Source organism: Polypterus senegalus, chromosome 14 (genome assembly GCF_016835505.1).
Source record: "Polypterus senegalus isolate Bchr_013 chromosome 14, ASM1683550v1, whole genome shotgun sequence".
NCBI lineage: Eukaryota > Metazoa > Chordata > Cladistia > Polypteriformes > Polypteridae > Polypterus > Polypterus senegalus.
The window spans coordinates 103,558,113-103,576,082 of NC_053167.1; the positions used below are offsets into that span (position 1 = coordinate 103,558,113).

The 17,970-nt window shown below is 36.0% G+C and overlaps 1 protein-coding gene across 2 annotated transcripts; it reads right to left on the bottom strand.

Annotated features, from left to right (window-relative positions):
• Positions 1–255: 255 nt before the first annotated feature.
• Positions 256–11,275, bottom strand: LOC120514814 (cytochrome c-type heme lyase). 2 transcript variants are annotated; one of them, XM_039735391.1, is made up of 7 exons: positions 11,147–11,275; positions 7,645–7,793; positions 7,300–7,475; positions 6,722–6,870; positions 3,210–3,329; positions 1,694–1,780; positions 256–1,155 (listed from the first exon to the last, which is right to left on the bottom strand). In XM_039735391.1, the coding sequence occupies exons 2-7, from the start codon at positions 7,760–7,762 to the stop codon at positions 954–956; spliced, it is 852 nt and encodes a 283-aa protein (XP_039591325.1). In that variant the 5' UTR covers positions 7,763–7,793; positions 11,147–11,275; the 3' UTR covers positions 256–953. The 2 variants fall into 2 exon arrangements, with proteins under 2 accessions (XP_039591325.1, XP_039591324.1); XM_039735390.1 differs by having other exon boundaries at positions 7,654–7,793; positions 11,147–11,246.
• Positions 11,276–17,970: the final 6,695 nt, after the last annotated feature.

The window sequence follows — 17,970 nt, forward strand, 5'->3', positions numbered from 1 at the left end:
TGGGTTTCCTCCTACAGTCCAAAGACATGTACCCAATGACTGCTGTGGTAGGCTCCAGCTGCCCTGTATACATGGGTCAAGAAAATGGACAGATTTTTTTTGAATAGTACTTGAAACTTTCACTAGGAAAGTAGCACCCACTAAAACAAAAACATCTGACAGGAAATCAATATGAATAAAAATAACCTCAGAAAAGCAATACATTAATATAAAAAAAAGAATTAGCATTTATTTAAAAATTAACTGGCAAAACACTCAATTTATATAGATCTTTATTGTCAGTAGTGCCAAAGATACCGAACACTAGTCATTTTTCAGCCATTACTTCCACTTTTAAATTACAAGAATTAGGTCTACCTCTTTTAGCATGCAGCAAACCCGTATTGGATTAAGCAAGTTAAGAAGATGGATGTTTTGGGGAGGGGGAAAAAATTGTCAATCACAATTTTAAATACTGATGCTATTCACCTTTTAATACAAATTTTGTGACTTTGTTGTACTAAATAAATGAACTTTTTTCATTTTTATACACTGCCGGCAGTGTAAACAGAAAGAGACTTGTAAAAATACAATAAGAACAGAAATATGGCAATACACTGTACTGTACATATGCTACATAAACAAAGACAAGCATAACAGAAAGATTAGTGCAGAAATGAAATTAGATTCGTGTTCATTTTGTTCAATACAAACGGATGCCATTCCCTTCTTTGAATTTGGTGTACCACTAAGCATCTGCAAAAAAATCTTCATTCTTTGAGACCTTGTCTGTGCTATTACTATATAGCATTTTGAAACATGGAATATATATTATATTATTTGCAGTCGTGGGTTTGTAAATCAATATATTAAAAACACAAGCAAATGAAAATACTCATGCTTATATAGAGATGAAAAACACCTAAAAACCAAAGTAAAACCTTTCAGTGTCTTTTGATCTAATGTACAGAGAGCTATGATGTCCATCTCCACCAAGCTACTTTCATTCTGTCCCATACTGCTTGAAAAGAATCAAAAGCAGGGCGCACATCAAGAATAGTGAACTGGTAGGTCCGTTTATCAACTTCTCCTCCATCATAGTAGTCAATCACATAGCGTACTTCTTTCCCACAGCGGTCAACCACCCAATCATGTCTGTCAAAGGGCAATTCGTATCTACAGAAATTAAAAATGGGGGAGAAAAAAAAAGTTGGTGTATCATACTAAAGAGGAAGTGCATGCTTATATGGGCTTGTTAAACCCCTTTAGTGTTACAACCCATCTTAAATACCATATAAACAAAACATGCCCTTTGCACAGCTACAGTTCTTGTAAATTAAGAGTCAGCGCAATATTTTCATAAATTGTATTAGCAGTCAAAAATGTTACCTTTTTTAAATTTACAATCATTATTTTGGTTATAAGATCAGTTTGTTCAGAAACAATTCATTAAGCCTTTAAAACAGTTCTAAAATAAAATTCTCCAAATTATTGTATTACTGACTAAACTGCCCGACACTACTTTCACTAACAGTACAATATGATCCAACGATATATACAGCCCAAAAATAAAAACCAATTAAATGGATTTAGATTCAGATGCTTTCAGTCATAAAAAAAAAAAAAATAAAATTCTATACTATGCTGGATATTTTCCATTTTGGAATTGGCAGACTGCAATATATACATTTAAGTTATAAATAATTAGGCATACCCCATCCAAGAGCGGATTCTGGCTCGAGGAGAGTATTCTTTGGCTTTGCCTCCAAAACGAACCAAAGATGGTCCACATGGACATTCCCTAAAGAATACAAAAAGATTAACACTTAAATTCTGGGTTTTCACAGAGGCATATATCCTCCAAGGACAAATGAATGTATAAAAATTATTCAACTGCAAAGTGAAAGTTAGTGTATATACTGTAGCTATTTACCAGTGATTAATTCAGAATTCTTTAAAATTTTATAAATACAATGGCAATGAAATACACAATTGCACTGAATAAACACACACCGTGTGTGTCATTTTAACATATTGGTTTCTGAAAATTATGTACACTTGTTTTTCTGGTGTATGATATAAAACCTTAAGCATTCCAAGAGCAAAGGCTAATGACTTAAGAAAATGTGGGCAACAATCACAGTAGAAACCTTGGTGAATTAATTTCACGTTTTTCTTTTGTATAGTGCTCATCACTGAGTAATACATTTTATTTATGTACTTTTTGTGTAGAGTGCTGTGACAATTTCACAGATAATGTAATTCATTTATACTCCGATATTAATCTTGTACATGACATCTTGGCACCATATGTAAACAATTTTAACACTTGGCATCATTTGTTATGTGTTAACAAGTTATCCAGCCCTTGCTAATTTAAAAAAAAAAAAACACCTTAATGCAGAAGCAGTATTTCAGAAGGCATGGACAGCATTAGTTTTGTATTGTGTAAACCTCTTGGAGGTTTGTCCATAAAGCTCCATCGTTCTTTTATTTGACCACAAATGCTTTTACTAAAAAAAAAAAAAACTTAGTTCAATCTTGTGCTTTTGGCAAACTCTACAAGGCCATTATGATAAAGAACTTTTGATAGACAAATTATGCACCTTTACTCTGTCAGCATGGCCTCTGTAGAGTTTCCAATGCAATTGATGGCAGAATGCAGAGTTCTGAAAGACATCTTGTTCTAGGTAATATCACTGCCATAGCAAAGTGCACAGAGGCAAAAAAACTATATTTTTTTGTAATTTATCCATTTGACTTATTTTTTCTTTTAAAAAGATAAAAAAATAAATAAATAAAAATGATAAGCTGTCCATTATCATATTTGAAACAGATGGGTTTCCATCCAATGGGAAAGAGTGTAGCCTTTTCCTTTCTAAAAGGTGGGTTGTTTGCTATACAGTGGTCTGTTTGTGCCTACTATTTATTTTAAAATTTAGGACAAGTGGACTGCTTATTTATATTTGAACTTTTACTTTAGAAACGTAACTACCCAACTCTTAAATATGTTTTGATTATATAGTTTTACACAATTCAGTTCGAATTTCCAGATCAGCCACTGGAAAAAATGTTAAAACAGCATGTCAAAGACTATAAAATTAGAAATCAAATGCATCTTCAGAAAAACAAACTGTTTTCATTTCAGGCCACATTTGAATACACCATTTTAGCTAACATCCTACCACACAAAAGATACTGTATATTATAAATATAAAAATCAAACATACTTTGCATGAAGAGCCTCCCATTTCAAAATTTCATTCCAAGCTTGTTCGTTATTTTGGTTATGAATCTTAATTATATTTGACATGTCTTCAGGATGGAGATCATCTTCTTTCCATCGCCACCTAGTAAGTAAATAAACAAACTCTGTAATTTACAAATTTGCTTTCTTTCTATAAATACAGAATTTACATATACAGTTTTATTCTACACTCCAAATCAGTAGAGTCAGAAATTTACAATACTATGGATTTTACTTAACTGAGGCAAGATCTGGAAGAACCATAAGATATTCACATAAACTAGTCTGACTCACCACTCAGTGTTCTATTTTTGTCAGTCAAATAAATTGCAGACATATGTCAAGCTTAAGTTTTTGCCTTATGGCATGGTGCTTCATCATGCTGGAAAAGGCATTGTATGTCACCAAGCTGTTCTTAGATGGTTGGGAAAAGTTGCTCTCAGAGGATGTTTTTGTACCATTCTTTGCCATAAGGCAAAAGTGATAACTAAGTGGCTCAGGAAACAAAACATCGAAATTTTGGGTCCATGGCCTGGAAACTCCCCAGACCTTAATCCCATTGAGAACTTGTGGTCAATCCTCAAGAGGCGGGTGGACAAACAAAAACTCACAAATTCTGACAAACGCCAAGCATTGATTATGCAAAAATGGGCTGCCATCGGTCAGGACTTGGCTCAGAAGTTGATTGTCAGCATACCAGAGTGAATTGCATAAGTCTTGAAAAAGGGCCAACACAGCAAATATTGACTCTTTGCATAAACTTAATTTTCAACAAAAGCCTTTGAAAAACTTAAGAAATGCTTGTAATTATATTTCAGTATACTTGTAATTATATTTCAGTATACCATAGAAACATCTAACAAAAGATCTAAAAACACTGAAGCAGCAAACTTTGTGAAAACCAATACTTGTGTCATTCTCAAAACTTTTGGCCATGACTGTAGATCACAATTCCAGTGGGTCACATGTTTCCATACACTTTGTTAGTATTTGGTAGCATTGCCTTTAAATTGTTTAACTTGAGTAAAACATTTTGGGCCGCCTTCCACAAACTTCGTACAATAAGTTGCTAGCCCATTCCTCTAGACAGAACTAATGTAACTGCGACAGGTTCATAGGCCTCCTTGCTCGCACACACTTTTTCAGTTCTGCCCACAAATTTCCAATTGGATTGAGGTCAGGGCTTTGTGATGGTCACTCCAATACCTTGACTTTATTGTCTTTAGGCCATTTTGCTACAACTTTAGAGGTATGCTTGGGGTCATTGTCCATTTGGAAGACCCATTTGCAACTGAGCTTCAACTTCCTTGCTAAGCCCTAGAAATTTTCTGTAGTACATCTACAATTTTTTTCTCTCATATGATGCCATCTATTTTGTGAAGTGTACGAGTCCCTCCTGCAGCAAAGCACTCCCACAACAGGATGCGATGCAACCCCTATGTTTGATGGCTAGGGTGGTGTTCTTTGGCTTACAAGCTTTAACTCCTTTTCCTCCAAATATAACGATGGTCATTATGGCCAAACAGTTCAATCTTGGATTCAGCAGTCCAGATGACACTTCTCCAGAGAGCAAGATATTTGTCCCCATATACCATTGAAAATTGCAGTCTGGCTTTTTTTTTTATGGCAGCTTAGGAGCAGTGGCTTCTTTCTTACTGAGCAGCATTTTAGGTTATATCAATATAGGTCTTGTTTTACTGTGGATATAGATACTTGTGAAGACGCCAGAGGAAACAGGTGGACAAGGTCCTTTGCTTCTGTTCTGGGATTGATTTGTACTTTTCGTGCCAAAGTACATTGTTCTCTAAGAGATAGACTTCATACTGCTCAGGAAGGAGATGCATTCTGTGTGGCCCCATGGCGTTTATACTTGTGTATTACTTTTTTAAAGTGGAACCGTCATGCGCTTGGAAATTCTTCCCAAGTAGGAACCAGAAATGTGGAGGTCCACAATTCCCCGCTAACCCCGAGTTCGTTGGTTGATTTCTTTTGATTTTCCCATTATGTCAAGCAAAGAGGGAGTGAGTTTGATGGTAGGCCTTAACATACATCCACACTGACTCCAATTAGGCTAATTGGCTACCAGAAGCTAATTGTCTAATTGCTGAAAGGCTGGACATAATTTTATGGAATTTTCCAAACCGTTTAAAGCCACAGTTAAAGTATATGTAAATTGTGACCCACTGGAATTGTGATATAGTCAATAGAAGTGAAATAATCTGTGTGTGAACATTGTTTAGAAAGGAAAAAAAAAGAAACACAGACAGAAATTATAAAGAGACCTGAGAATGATGATAAGTTTAGCGATTTACTTCACTTTCCAGGTTGCTGATAATGTTATTTTTATTGCAAACAATGGGTGTGGACAGGTAGCAAGCACCTTTCAAAACAAACTAACAGCCTGGTGTTGACTGCAAAAGGAACAAATTAAAAATAAAAATAAAAAAAAGGCAATTTTTCTTTTTTTGGAATATGGATATCAACACTTAATATATTGACAAAAACAGACCCAACCCTAGTGTGCTCAAGCACAAATCTATTGTACAGTGGATAACAAAATATCTTTGATACGCAGGTTACAGTTGGTCCAGAATGCTGCCGCTCGCTTTCTGGTTGGGGCAAGAAAGTCTGATTCGGTTTCTCCAATATTAGCTCCATTACACTAGCTGCCTTTTCTATCACAAGCTGCCTACACTATCAGTTTTCGAATTGATTTTAAAATCTTGTTGCTTGTTTGTAAATCTTTACATGGGCTTGCTCCTGCCTATTTATCTGAATTGTGCGCTTTACACCAGCCATCTAGAGTGCTTAGATCTTCTGGTCAATTGTCTCTTGTTGTCCCTCGTACCAAGTGTAAAACTAAGGGGGGCACGGCTTTTGCAGCCGCTGCTCCTCGCCTGTGGAACTCTTTTCCTCATTACATAAAGGAGTCATCTACAATTGAACTGTTCTAAACAAGATTAAAGACTCATTTCTATTCACTTGCATTCCGCGACCTTAATACTGATGGTTTTCCTCATTGCGATTATGTAACATGACTTCTATTTATTATTTTATTTATGTTCATTTATTTTTAGCTCTATTTATGTTTATGTTAATTGTATTTTTTTTTTTCTTTCTTTTATTGTAATGCTCTTTGGCCACAGCATTCCTATGTTGTTTTAAATGTGCTATATAAATTGACATACCCAAAATAGCACTGTGCAGTTTAACTGACAATGTAGTAGATAAAATATTAAGTATTCAATTTAAAATAACAAACATACTGCACACCTACATTACTCCATCTTAATTAGCTAGTACACAGAATAAAGAGAAGGTTAAAAAAATACTGTGTGTATTCTGGGACCCATATGAATAATGTCTTCTACAAAATGCATTAAAATATTCTTGTGTAACACAAATGTTTTTCAAATAAACAAAAATATACTGAATATACACCCACTAAAACAAATTCATCAATGACATAAAACAAGTCTTTTTTTTTGGACTTACCCTTTTCTTAACATTGCATTCCAAAACATTTGTTCAGATGGATAGACCCAGCGTTTTTCCGAGTTAGCTCTGGGAATGGAAGACTCTTCTCTTGCTATAGATAATGGGAAAGGTTGGTCTGGAGCTGGTTTCTGGTTTGGCGGTGGCATCTTAAGAAACAAAAATATCCATTCAAATATGCAGTCTCAAATTCTTAAAGGAATACTCTGCCAAAAAATTTTTTCTTTTTTTTTCTTTTACTTGCCCCATGTACTTTGTAATGGTGGGTGAGAAATTTTTTCAATGTCATGTTTTTGTGCAGAATGGAGAAAAAGTTTTGTATGAATTCTGTATGAATTTTTTCTCAGCCATGACTATTAGTACATGAGGTAACTTTTTTTTTTTGGAGAATATTCCATAAAAATGATAAAACTGCAAGTAACCTTGAGTAGTCTTCATGAGGAAAAAAGGCAACAACAATGTGCAATAATAAAACATTCACTGTTTGTAAAAAAGAAAAAAAAAATTAAATATCTTAAATTGTCTCATTCAATTATTTTAAGGCTTAAGTATATATTAGATAAAAATAATTTTCGCACCATATTGGTTGGGTCAATATCATCTGGTTTTCTAGTTCCTCCAGCTGCTGCTCTCATAGGACACTCCACAAATTCATAGGCCCTTTCCTGGTGAGCTGGTACTGAAGGGCTGTTTTTCTGCTCTGGTGACAAGGATCCACTGTTTTGGTGCATTGGGCACCCTGCTGGTGGAGTGACTGAAAAGCATTTGTATGAAGAATTAGCGCATGTTAACTACTGAAGCAATAATACACATGGTACAGAAAAATCATGAAAATATTACCAAAAACCAAAACAAACTTTTTAGATATGAAAAAACATGAATACAGAAATACTTCACAACAGATAAGAGGAATCTGCTCTTACCAGATTTACCTTCTTCCTGTTGCTTTGGGTAAGCAGCCGATGGTGAAGGTGCACTTATTGACTCTGAAGGTGTTACTGTGTGTACAGCAGAGGTTGAACTTGAAGCATTTGCACCCATCGTTTCAAAAAAATGTTGACACAGGATTGGACTGCAAATGTAACAAAAATAAAATATTTAGAACTAAATTGTGTATATTTTCAATAAATTGGAGTGGACACGCCTATCTGTGGAAACTGTGGGGATAACTGCTTCTCGAATAAACCAGTATGCTTTCTAAAATATTAAGGCTTTTCCACCAAAAGCAAGGATTCAAATATTTTTCTTCAGTTTTAGTGAGAACACACCATTACGCACTTAAAAACAGGTGTTTTAGATATTACGATTAATTACTTAATCAAATATTTGTGATAAAATTTGTGTCAATTTGATTTCTTATGCTGTTAGGATAAGAATATCGTACAATTCCCATTAGTTACCACTGAACAAAAAAAAAAGTGTTAAAATTTGTCTGTCAAATATAAAACTAAAAGTAGCCCCATGATTTAACATGACAAATTTTGGACAAATGAAGAAAAAAAAAAAAAACATTTTAACTTCAAGTACTGACAAACATTAAAAAGTACAAATTGGCTGGTCACTGCCAACTTACCTTCACAGAGCCACATTTGTACATCACAAAAACGTGCTGTATACAAGTATTGCGTATGTCAGTGTGATGCTCCTGAACACATACTTATATCACACTAAGTAATAAGATATTGATCCATATCACCCAAAATAAACAAGTTATAGTGAATGGAAATACAATATGATCTTATGTTTGCTTAAGATTCAAAGCCCCCCAAGTTCGTATGGGCTCCGATATTTATAGACCTTAGGAAACAGGGTTTTTACCACATTTTTGTTTCTAATCTTGAGAAGAAACAACAGGTAGCCGATTCAAACTAACAAAAAAATAATAATATTTTAAAAAAATATGCAGCACTACCCCCTTAAAAAATTAAATCTAAACATTAATAATCACTTTCGTGGTTTAATATGTTTGTCATGCCATCTCACATTATAATAAAAGCTCAATGTTTTGAATTATCATATGCACAAGTCATCATTTAGCTGGTGTGGCTGCATTTCTCAACTTGATCAAAGGTGTCATTATTTACCAACTTCGCCAAAATGTTTTATATTCATGGGTCAGAGTTGCTGAAAAATATGTACAAGTTCTCCCGTGAAATGCTCTTTTATAAATTCCAACTTTGGAGTGCAAAGTTGTATTTGCAGGTTTCAAACCTTTTTGTGCATACATAAGTTTTATAAATCTGATCCCAGGTGAGCAATCACAATGCCAACTCATCACATATGGGTAGATGTGTGTCCCTATAAAAATCCAAGTATGCAGGTGTTCTGGGCACACAGCAAATGCCAAATTCTCCACAAAAAAATAAATTAATCTGTATATCAATCTGTATAAGAGTAGATCATTATCCTGTCATACATGACTCCCAAAAAAAAAAAAAAAAAACAACACACAAACTAAGAAAAATCATTTTGACATGCAGGTGGTCACTCTGTATTCCGATCTTGTTTTGCTTTATATGAAGTCACATGGCAAGGACAAAAGTATGCCCAGAAAGTTAAAGCACAGTTTGGGTGCGGAGCCAACGTGTGAGGGGGGCATCTTGGGGAGAGACAGTTGTGCTTGGGCGCGGTACAAAACAATCGTGCATAATGTGAGTACACCCAAAGAAAAGAAAATCCAAGCACATTTCACCAGTTTTAGTGCCGTTACATTGGTTACCCATGTCATTTAGAATGTAATTCCAAGAGCCACGCTTAAATAAAGTGGTGAGGCAGCTTTTATTTTACCTATAGAAATTTGCCATGCTAATGGAACATTTTACAAAAAAAACTATTAAAAACCCAGTTTTTGAATATGGCTTTTTCCATAACTACCTTTTAGTTGTATTCCTAATCGACTGTATGCGGACAGAAATATATTCTTCAGGGATCCACAATCTGTACCAACCCCCACAACTGTCTGCAGTCTTTTCCGGTTCTTCTGTGGTGGTGATTTGCTCCACCACCACCTGATAAACTTCATCATGTGAAGCATGAAAACTAAAAGAGCCGAGTTAGAAACATTTATGTTAGGTAGAATGCCTAGTGGGGCTGGGCAGACTTTTAGCCTTGGAACCCCTGCAGAGTTTGGGTTTTTCCTCCAGTCTAACTGGAGTTTTTTTGTTTTCCCAGTCATCTGACCTTACCTTTTCTTTTTTGTACTCCCCCCCCTTTAGAATTTATTGCCTTTCATTAATTGGTTTCTTGAAACTTTTCCTTGGTTTTCTTGGAAAGCAATTTGAGCTACATTGCCTTATGAAAATGTGCTATAGAAAATACATGTTGTGTGTACTAAGCATGACGTCTGTAAAACAGCACAATGGATTACATCTAATAGAAGTCCATCATCAAGAAAATTTATGTTTGGCGGAGGGAAACCTTAAATCTACAGGACTGAATGCCAGCCAGTACATCCATCAGACATAATACCAAGACACATCTGAGCAACTGAGGAAAGCCTGCAGATGCCAGGTTCTAGCTTCCTGTGACAGAGAGAAAGAAGCCATCTCTAAATCTGGACTTTAACTCGTTTTTAAATGCTTTTCTTTGCTTTGTAAAGGTAAAACATTTCTTTGGCTGAAAGAACCAGAAAGACTAAAAAGACATTCACTATCCAGTTCCGAGTTGAATGGTTTAAATGCGACAATTTTTTATGCTTGCATACCTACTGTAACCCGTTATCTAATCTCTACAATGCTTGTGCAACACCATTTCATTCCATTATAAAATTACCATGCGTGTTTTTTCTCTTATAATAAGAATGGTTCACTCTTAAAGTTAGAACTCTTATTCACAGAGAAAGTTCGTTTTAAACCGACAAAGAGGTCTTCAATGTACTTAACAATATTGGGAGCACGCAATTCCGAGAGTTCTACAAACGTCAGTTAATTTAATAGTTTAATAACCCCATTTTTAAAAACACCACTCTTTGAAATAAAAAGAAAACCGATTACGCGCTTCTAAAGCATTACAATGTAATCTCTGCATCTAGGGAAATTATTTCAGATTTTCTCAGTAAAGGTTCAAAATCTCGACGTCACTTTGATAACTAACACAACATTCAAGCTACAATACTGAACACTAACCAATAAACGTAGAATCTTCTAGAATGCTGGTCTCGATTTAAATTTCTGTGTAAAACTGGTCAAAAAAACTGTCCTTCAAAATTATAAAAAATCGTACATTTTCACTGTCTCATCTGACGACATACGCACCTATCAAGCGCTAGAATAAGTTAGGGAATGGTCTTCTAAACTCCCTGCGAAAATACAATGCATTTCTTTTTCAATATTTTAAAATAACGCTCGTTACAAAGAACATCGTTCACTAAAAACATGACATTTGTTACCGCTCACATTTAACATACCAAAAACATTCTCCACTTACCAACTACCACCAATGTCAAACAACCCGTGAGAGGTTGGTAGTACATGTGGAACGCGAATAAATGTCGTCACCTTCTTTCGTCGCTCAATAAATACGTCACTAGAGCGGCGCGTTCTGGTTGGTAAATGCGGGCTCAATCAGAGTCATGTGCCCCATCTGAAAACTGAACCGAAGTGGAACAGAGCAAGAAACTGTTATCTTTGCAGGCGCAGATTTACAATTAAATCGACGAGTCTTTTAAAAATCGAATCAATGCATATTTTGATATATATATATATATATATATATATATATATATATATATATATATATATATATATATATATATATATATATAACCACAATTTAAAATCCTGTCATCAGACGCAACATAATTCATTTATCGTTTTTATTATTTCCAATCGTTGTCTACAAACTCAAAACCATTCCGAATGGAATACTGGTTAAATTGTTTAAATATTAAAAGAGTATCGCTGTTTACAACTACCGTTTATTTCAAATTACAATCTTGTTTACTGTTCTCAACAAGAGAGCAATATATAAACGACCAATAATTCGTTATCAGAAACGTTAGTAATCGCAAGATTTAAAGTTTTATAAGCTGAGACACGAAGGATGTTCACAGGCCTGGCACTAACGCGGTGAAGAATCTTTGAGTCGGAAACTGACCAAAATAACGCGTTCCAGGTTTTAACAGCATAATTTTAGGATATATGCCCGAAGCTAAATATTTAAACTAGAAAAAATATTTAGAAAAACTTACCTTAAAATAACAGGACCCTTGAATTCGTGGTCACAGGAACTATATCTTCAGATTGATGGCGCAGGTCATGTCTACTTTAACACACGCTGAGTAGAGGCAGGTGGGCGCTATATCCCAGCATTGAAATTCTCAGTGCACTTACACACCCGAAACACTCAAATGTGCAGGCGTTTTGTACTCAATGTGCATTTTATTTTATTAATTTATGTTAAGTAAATGTATTATGAATCACATAAAGTGTTAATATCACACCATTTGATCATTTTTACGATCAAAAGATTGAAAAGTGGCAGTAAAGGTCGCGCTGTGTTAAACACCACAGAAAGATAATGTTTGCCAGAGTACGGTATTTGCTTCTGTTGTGGATCTAACACTCTGATTTTCTCCTGCAGTAGTAAAAACAGCCCTGAAAACCATTGGAATGGATTTTTGATAGCGTGATTGCCTGCGTCCAGCATTGCCAAGATAGTAAATGAGTCCTTATTATTAGCATAAAATATGAACTGCAGAACTAAGACATTAGTCTTTGTCCATGCAAAGCTCTGAAAGTAAGCACCAAAACTTTAAAATGAACTCTATAAAACAGTGGGAGCCAGTACAGTGTGTGCAAAATGGGGGTGATATGATCACTCCAGCTAACGTGAGTTAGGAGCCTGGCATCTGCATTTTGAACTAACTGAAGGTGTGAAAGAAATGATTTGCTGAAATCTATAAAGAGAGCATTACAGTAATCAAGCCGTGAGGAAAGAACAGAATGAACAAGCATCTCCAATTCCGATTTTGAAACATTTCTTAGTTTTGAGAGATTTCTTAAATGAATGAAACACGAGCGCCTGACTGACCTTACATATTCAATAAGTGTCAGGGACTGGTCAAAAATAACCCCAAGGTTAGGTAGACTCGATTTAATAACAGAAGAGACAGAAGATACTTTTAAACTGATCTCAGAATGAAGAACAGGAGGAGTAACAATTCGTACCTCAGTTTTTCCTGAATTCAACTGCAGGTAATTACTACTGAGCCAGTCGTTAACCTGAGACAGACAATCAACCAAAGTGACCAAAGTATTCATTTGGTAGGCTTAAATGAAAAATAAAGCTGTATATCATCTGCATATAGATGATACAAGATGTCCTTAAAAGAGTTACGAATCTGTGATAGGGGAAGAATATATAAAGAGAAAAGTATAGGTCCAAGAACCGAGCACTGTGCTACTCCACATGTCAAAGGAGCAGAGTCAAATGAAAAGTCAGCCACACCGACTGAGAAACTCCTATTTGACAAATAAGAGGAGAACCAGTCCAAAGCATTCTTCCTGTGGATTTTTCCTCAGACAAAGCTGGTTGTAAATTGGTTTTTGAGTTAGTGTGTCCTGTGATAAATTTGCTTTCCATGCAACCACAGATTTTGTTCATGTGTGCAAAAATGCTTAGTTTAGCTCTTGTGATCTTGAATTACGTTAAGTGGGTTCAGGACATAACATAAACAGGAACATAAGAAATTTGACAAATGAGAGGAGGTAATTCATTCCATCAAGCTTGCTAGTTTAGCTGATAGCTAATCTTCCCCAATATCTCAACCAGATACTTTTTAAAGCTGGTCAAGGTTTCTGTTTTAACTATATCTAATGGTAGCTGGTAGGAAATCGATGCTTACTAGGTGGGAAGTGTGGCGTAGAGTTGAAGGACTTCCAACGCTAAGGTTATGGTTTCAAACCCTGCTATTGACACTTAATAAGTCACTTCACCTGCCTGTGCTGCAGCTGAAAAAAACAAAGGAAATGAAACCACTTGTATCTCAAAACTCAGCCAAATATGTAAATGAAACATCTATATTAATGAAGTGGTAATAGTACCACTATAGATAAATATACCCATTCAAGTTGTGATTTAGAGATATCAAGCTGTGGATTGAAAGGAGGTAACATAACAGAATCCTAGACTGACGTGAATTGCATAGATGTTGGTATTTAAAAATAGCCATGAGGGGAAAATGTAAAGCAAAATATGAACATTACATATAATGACAAGAGATCAGGAATGATAAAGCAACCCCACAAATCAAATAAAATGCCCCAAAGTAACAAAGAAAAAGCTAACATAAAGAAAAGGTATTCACAAACTTCCAGATGCAGTATATTGTAATATATCCCAATATATTATAATGAACTGAACAAATGATAGGATGCCATTCCATTATGACATTGGGATATAGGAGAGAACATATGCAGACACAGAGAGAAAATACAAACTATATCCAGTCAGTGCCCAGGTCAGGATTTAAATCCAAGACTTTGGAGCTCTGAGTGTTCTCTAAAAGAAATTTGATAGAACACGGTGAGAGGATGGGCAGTGCAGTGGGTAGTGCTGCTGCCTCACAGATCCATGTCCTGGGTGTGAATTCCATGCTTTGTCATTATCCATATGGCATTTGAAAACTCTGCGCGAGTTTTCTTGCCACATCACTATATATATGCATGTTAGTTTAACTGGTGATTGTAAATTGGCCTGTGTGTGAGTATGAGTATGGTTGTGTGGATGGATGCCCTGTTTCTGCTTTGTGCCAAGTACTGGCAGGACAGGCTTTGTCCCTACAAGCCTGAATTAGATTAGGCAGGTTAGAAAGTGTTTTTTATAGTGTGACAACACAAACACAAGTGTGCTGTTTTAATAGGGTCCTAGGTGACCCAATTTTCCCCTTTTATACTCTTTATTATGTAGACTTTACCAGAATGCCTCAAATCCCATACACTTACCACAGCGGCAGCTACTGTAGTTCAGCATGTCCACCCCCATTCCATTTTACATATATAACTTCAAGCAACAGTTAAGATACACATTTATCTATGTATTTTTAATAATATGCACAAATTATAAGGAAACAGAATACAATGAGAGTTGGTTTAAAACCAACACCACCTGATAGCACTAGATGTGTAGTTTCAGATGGCTCATAAAATTGTAGTTACGCTTGATTTTTTTCTGGTTAGGTTATTTCTGGTCAGCTCTCCTCAAGATGGGAAAAGGCAGAGAAAGAGAGACATGCCTTTGCAAGACTCATCTTATTGTATTCCGATGCCCCAGACTCAACCCTACCTCAGTTCAGCTGCCTTGCAGTGTGGTGGTGTAGCGCTCACTAATGAAACAACTCAAGCAAACTCAACACCCCAGTCCAGCATTTTCTGTAGTTCCCAAAAAAAAAAAAAAAGAAAGGATGCAATTAAGCCTGATGGTTCCCTTCTTATCAATAAAGCTCTAGGGTTAGAAAACGCTGGTTGATCCAACTTCCTTGGTCTTTAAGCATTATACATGCATAAAGCTAATCCTAAAAAGACATACAAAATATTTATCAATCAATTTGTTATATTACTCATTTTTTTTACACTCCACTACAGCAAGGCACACAAGGTCAGAAATCCAAGAGCCAACATCTGCGTCACTAATGTGTCACCTAATGATACTTAATAAAGTTATATATAAATAAGGTGGGAAATGTGCAGTAAATACACATCAAGGGATGTTTGGGAACAGCATAATCATTTTTAAAATGTCTTGCAATGTTTAAAACAACATTAACAGACTCTGTAATTGATTGAGGTGGCACGGTGGCGCAGTTAGGTTCGCTTCCCGGGTCCTCCCTGCGTGGAGTTTGCATGTTCTCCCTGTGTCTGCGTGAGTTTCCTCCAGGTACTCCAGTTTCCTCCCACAGTCCAAAGACATGCAGGTTAGGTGCAATGTCGATTCTAAATTGTCTCTAGTGTGGGTGTGTGTGTGTACACGTGCCCTGCGGTGGGCTGGCGCCCTGCACGGGGTTTGTTTCCTGCCTTGCGCCCTGTGTTGGCTGGGATTGGCTCCAGCAGACCCCCGTGACCCTGTAGTTAGGATATAGCGGGTTGGATGATGGATGGTAATTGATTGCCACCTCATCCAGGGCTGATTTCCACACAGGCATTGACTAAGCCAGGATCTGAATTCAGCCTCCTAGTATTGTGAAGTGGCAGCAATAACTTATCTGCCAACATGCTGCTCGATTAAGATTCTGAGAAAAACATTACACAGTAATAAACAATATATTGTGAAGATAATGAATGTAAGAGTAATTAAAATGGTTTTCACCCCACAATCCCCAAGCACACTTATGCTTTATTTCATTATATTTGTTAATTTTGAAACTCAGGGCACATATATTCTCTCAAGCTGGGCAAATTTAGAGTTGCTAATCAATCTAGTCTTCAAATCTTGGAGATTCAAGAAGAACACAGAAAAACACATAAAGACTTGAAAATAATGTGCAAAATCCACAGACAATCAATCACTAGGCCAGGAATCAAAATGCAGTCCTTGAGCTGTGAGGCTGAGCTCTGTACCATTGAGCCACCTGCTTTGGACACAAACTTCAATGAGCAAATGTGAGAATATTAAATAATGCAGTTAACTGTCATTTATAAATGCAATAATATTAAATAATGCAGTTAACTGTCATTTATAGCTTTCAGTGCAACCAATGGTTTCTTCACATCACCTCAAAATATCTAAGTTCAATATTTTGCCATGAATCAGGCAGGATTATATTTATATCTGACATACTGATCATTTATTGGTTATACAAAAATATATCAATTGTAAAAAACATTCACATGCAAGAGTTTTTAAATATTTAAAATGTATAAAATAAAACTTCAAAACAACAATGCTTTTACCATAAAACTCATTATTTATTATTCTATCATGTCTTTGGTACTATAAATAATTCATTGTTTTTACAGAGTCTTAAAGTAGCAAGATTCCTTTTTTAAATTCTCATAAAATATTTATACACTTTCAGGCATATGGTGAGGCCCAAGTATGCTGAACTCTGAGAGCAGAAAAAGAAGTTTGTTCGGTGGATTGCATAAGTATTCTGTGAAGTTCTTTAGGATGGCGGATAGTGATATTTAAACAGTACCATCATTTATCCTGTAGTTCTTCAAAATGAACTAGCTGTAATCTACAGTCGATTCAGAAGGTGTCCAAACTCCTTCACTTTCTGCACACTTTATTGTGTTATAGATATAATTTTAAATGGATACATTTGCAGTTTTTAAGAAATTTTTTTTTTTAAGAAGTTTAAAAGAAGCCCACAGCCTCACCTCAGAGAGTCAGTGCTGGGAGGTAGCAGGTGGCACTAACCAGGAGGGTGGAAGGCACAGAAGAATCTCATATTTATTATTATGTATTGTGGCAGTGTTGACTGAGAAATAAAATCCTTCATATTATTCCGGAGTTGTGTTGGGCGGGAGTTGTGTTGGGTGACATCGTGCCTGTAGTTTGCAGCTCAGTGGTGCCCCCTTGTGGTTACACCATACCAAAAGCTTTATAAACATCCACTCACCTTTTTCATATAATATTACTAGCTGATTACCCAGTGGCTTCGCTCAGTGAGTGTAAGGGAAAAAAATAAAATGTAGTATATAAATTATTAAACAGTAAAACATTAATATGGAAGAAGTAAAGATACATTGAGCAGTACTGGAGTGTTTTCGGGTAAAGTACATTTTACAGGCGCTGTAACACAACAGGTAAGTAGCACTAACAGCAGCTTAAATGTATTTGGATCATCTCTCAGTAGCAGATCCCTTGTGAAAGGTGCTACACGACCGCTGTGGTATAGAAATTACATTTTCTATGCGACCCTGCAAATTTCTACCTGACAACCTTGCACTACGTGCCTGTGATTTAAGAGAAAAATTATTCTTAGAAATGTGGACGCTGCCCTTCCATGCTTAATGGGCAGAAGGTCCAAACAATTCCCAAGTCCAAAACTTAACATGAAGAGGTCGGTACATCTTCTTAGATGTAAACCCTCCATCTTCTTTAAAAGAATGCATCACAAAAGCAACCTTGAATGTTGCAGGGTTTTAGTAACCTGAACTCACCTTAAGGGACAGTAAGTAGTCGTGCAGCACAATTTACAAAGAGACTTTTGCTTTGATGGCGCCGATCACACTCATTCGCAAAGATTTCCACTCTCCCAGGAGCCGACGAGGCACTCGAAGTGTCACAAACAGTTCGAGAAGAGAGGA

Bases quoted from the DNA above. Each gene is read 5' to 3' on its own strand.
- LOC120514814 (XM_039735391.1), bottom strand. From the start codon at position 7,762: ATGGGTGCAAATGCTTCAAGTTCAACCTCTGCTGTACACACAGTAACA. The intron at 1,781-3,209 runs GTATGTTTGATT...TGTATTCTTTAG, and splicing joins TGGGAGGCTCTTCATGCAAA to GGAATGTCCATGTGGACCAT. The intron at 1,156-1,693 runs GTATGCCTAATT...TAATTTCTGTAG, and splicing joins AGAATCCGCTCTTGGATGGG to ATACGAATTGCCCTTTGACA.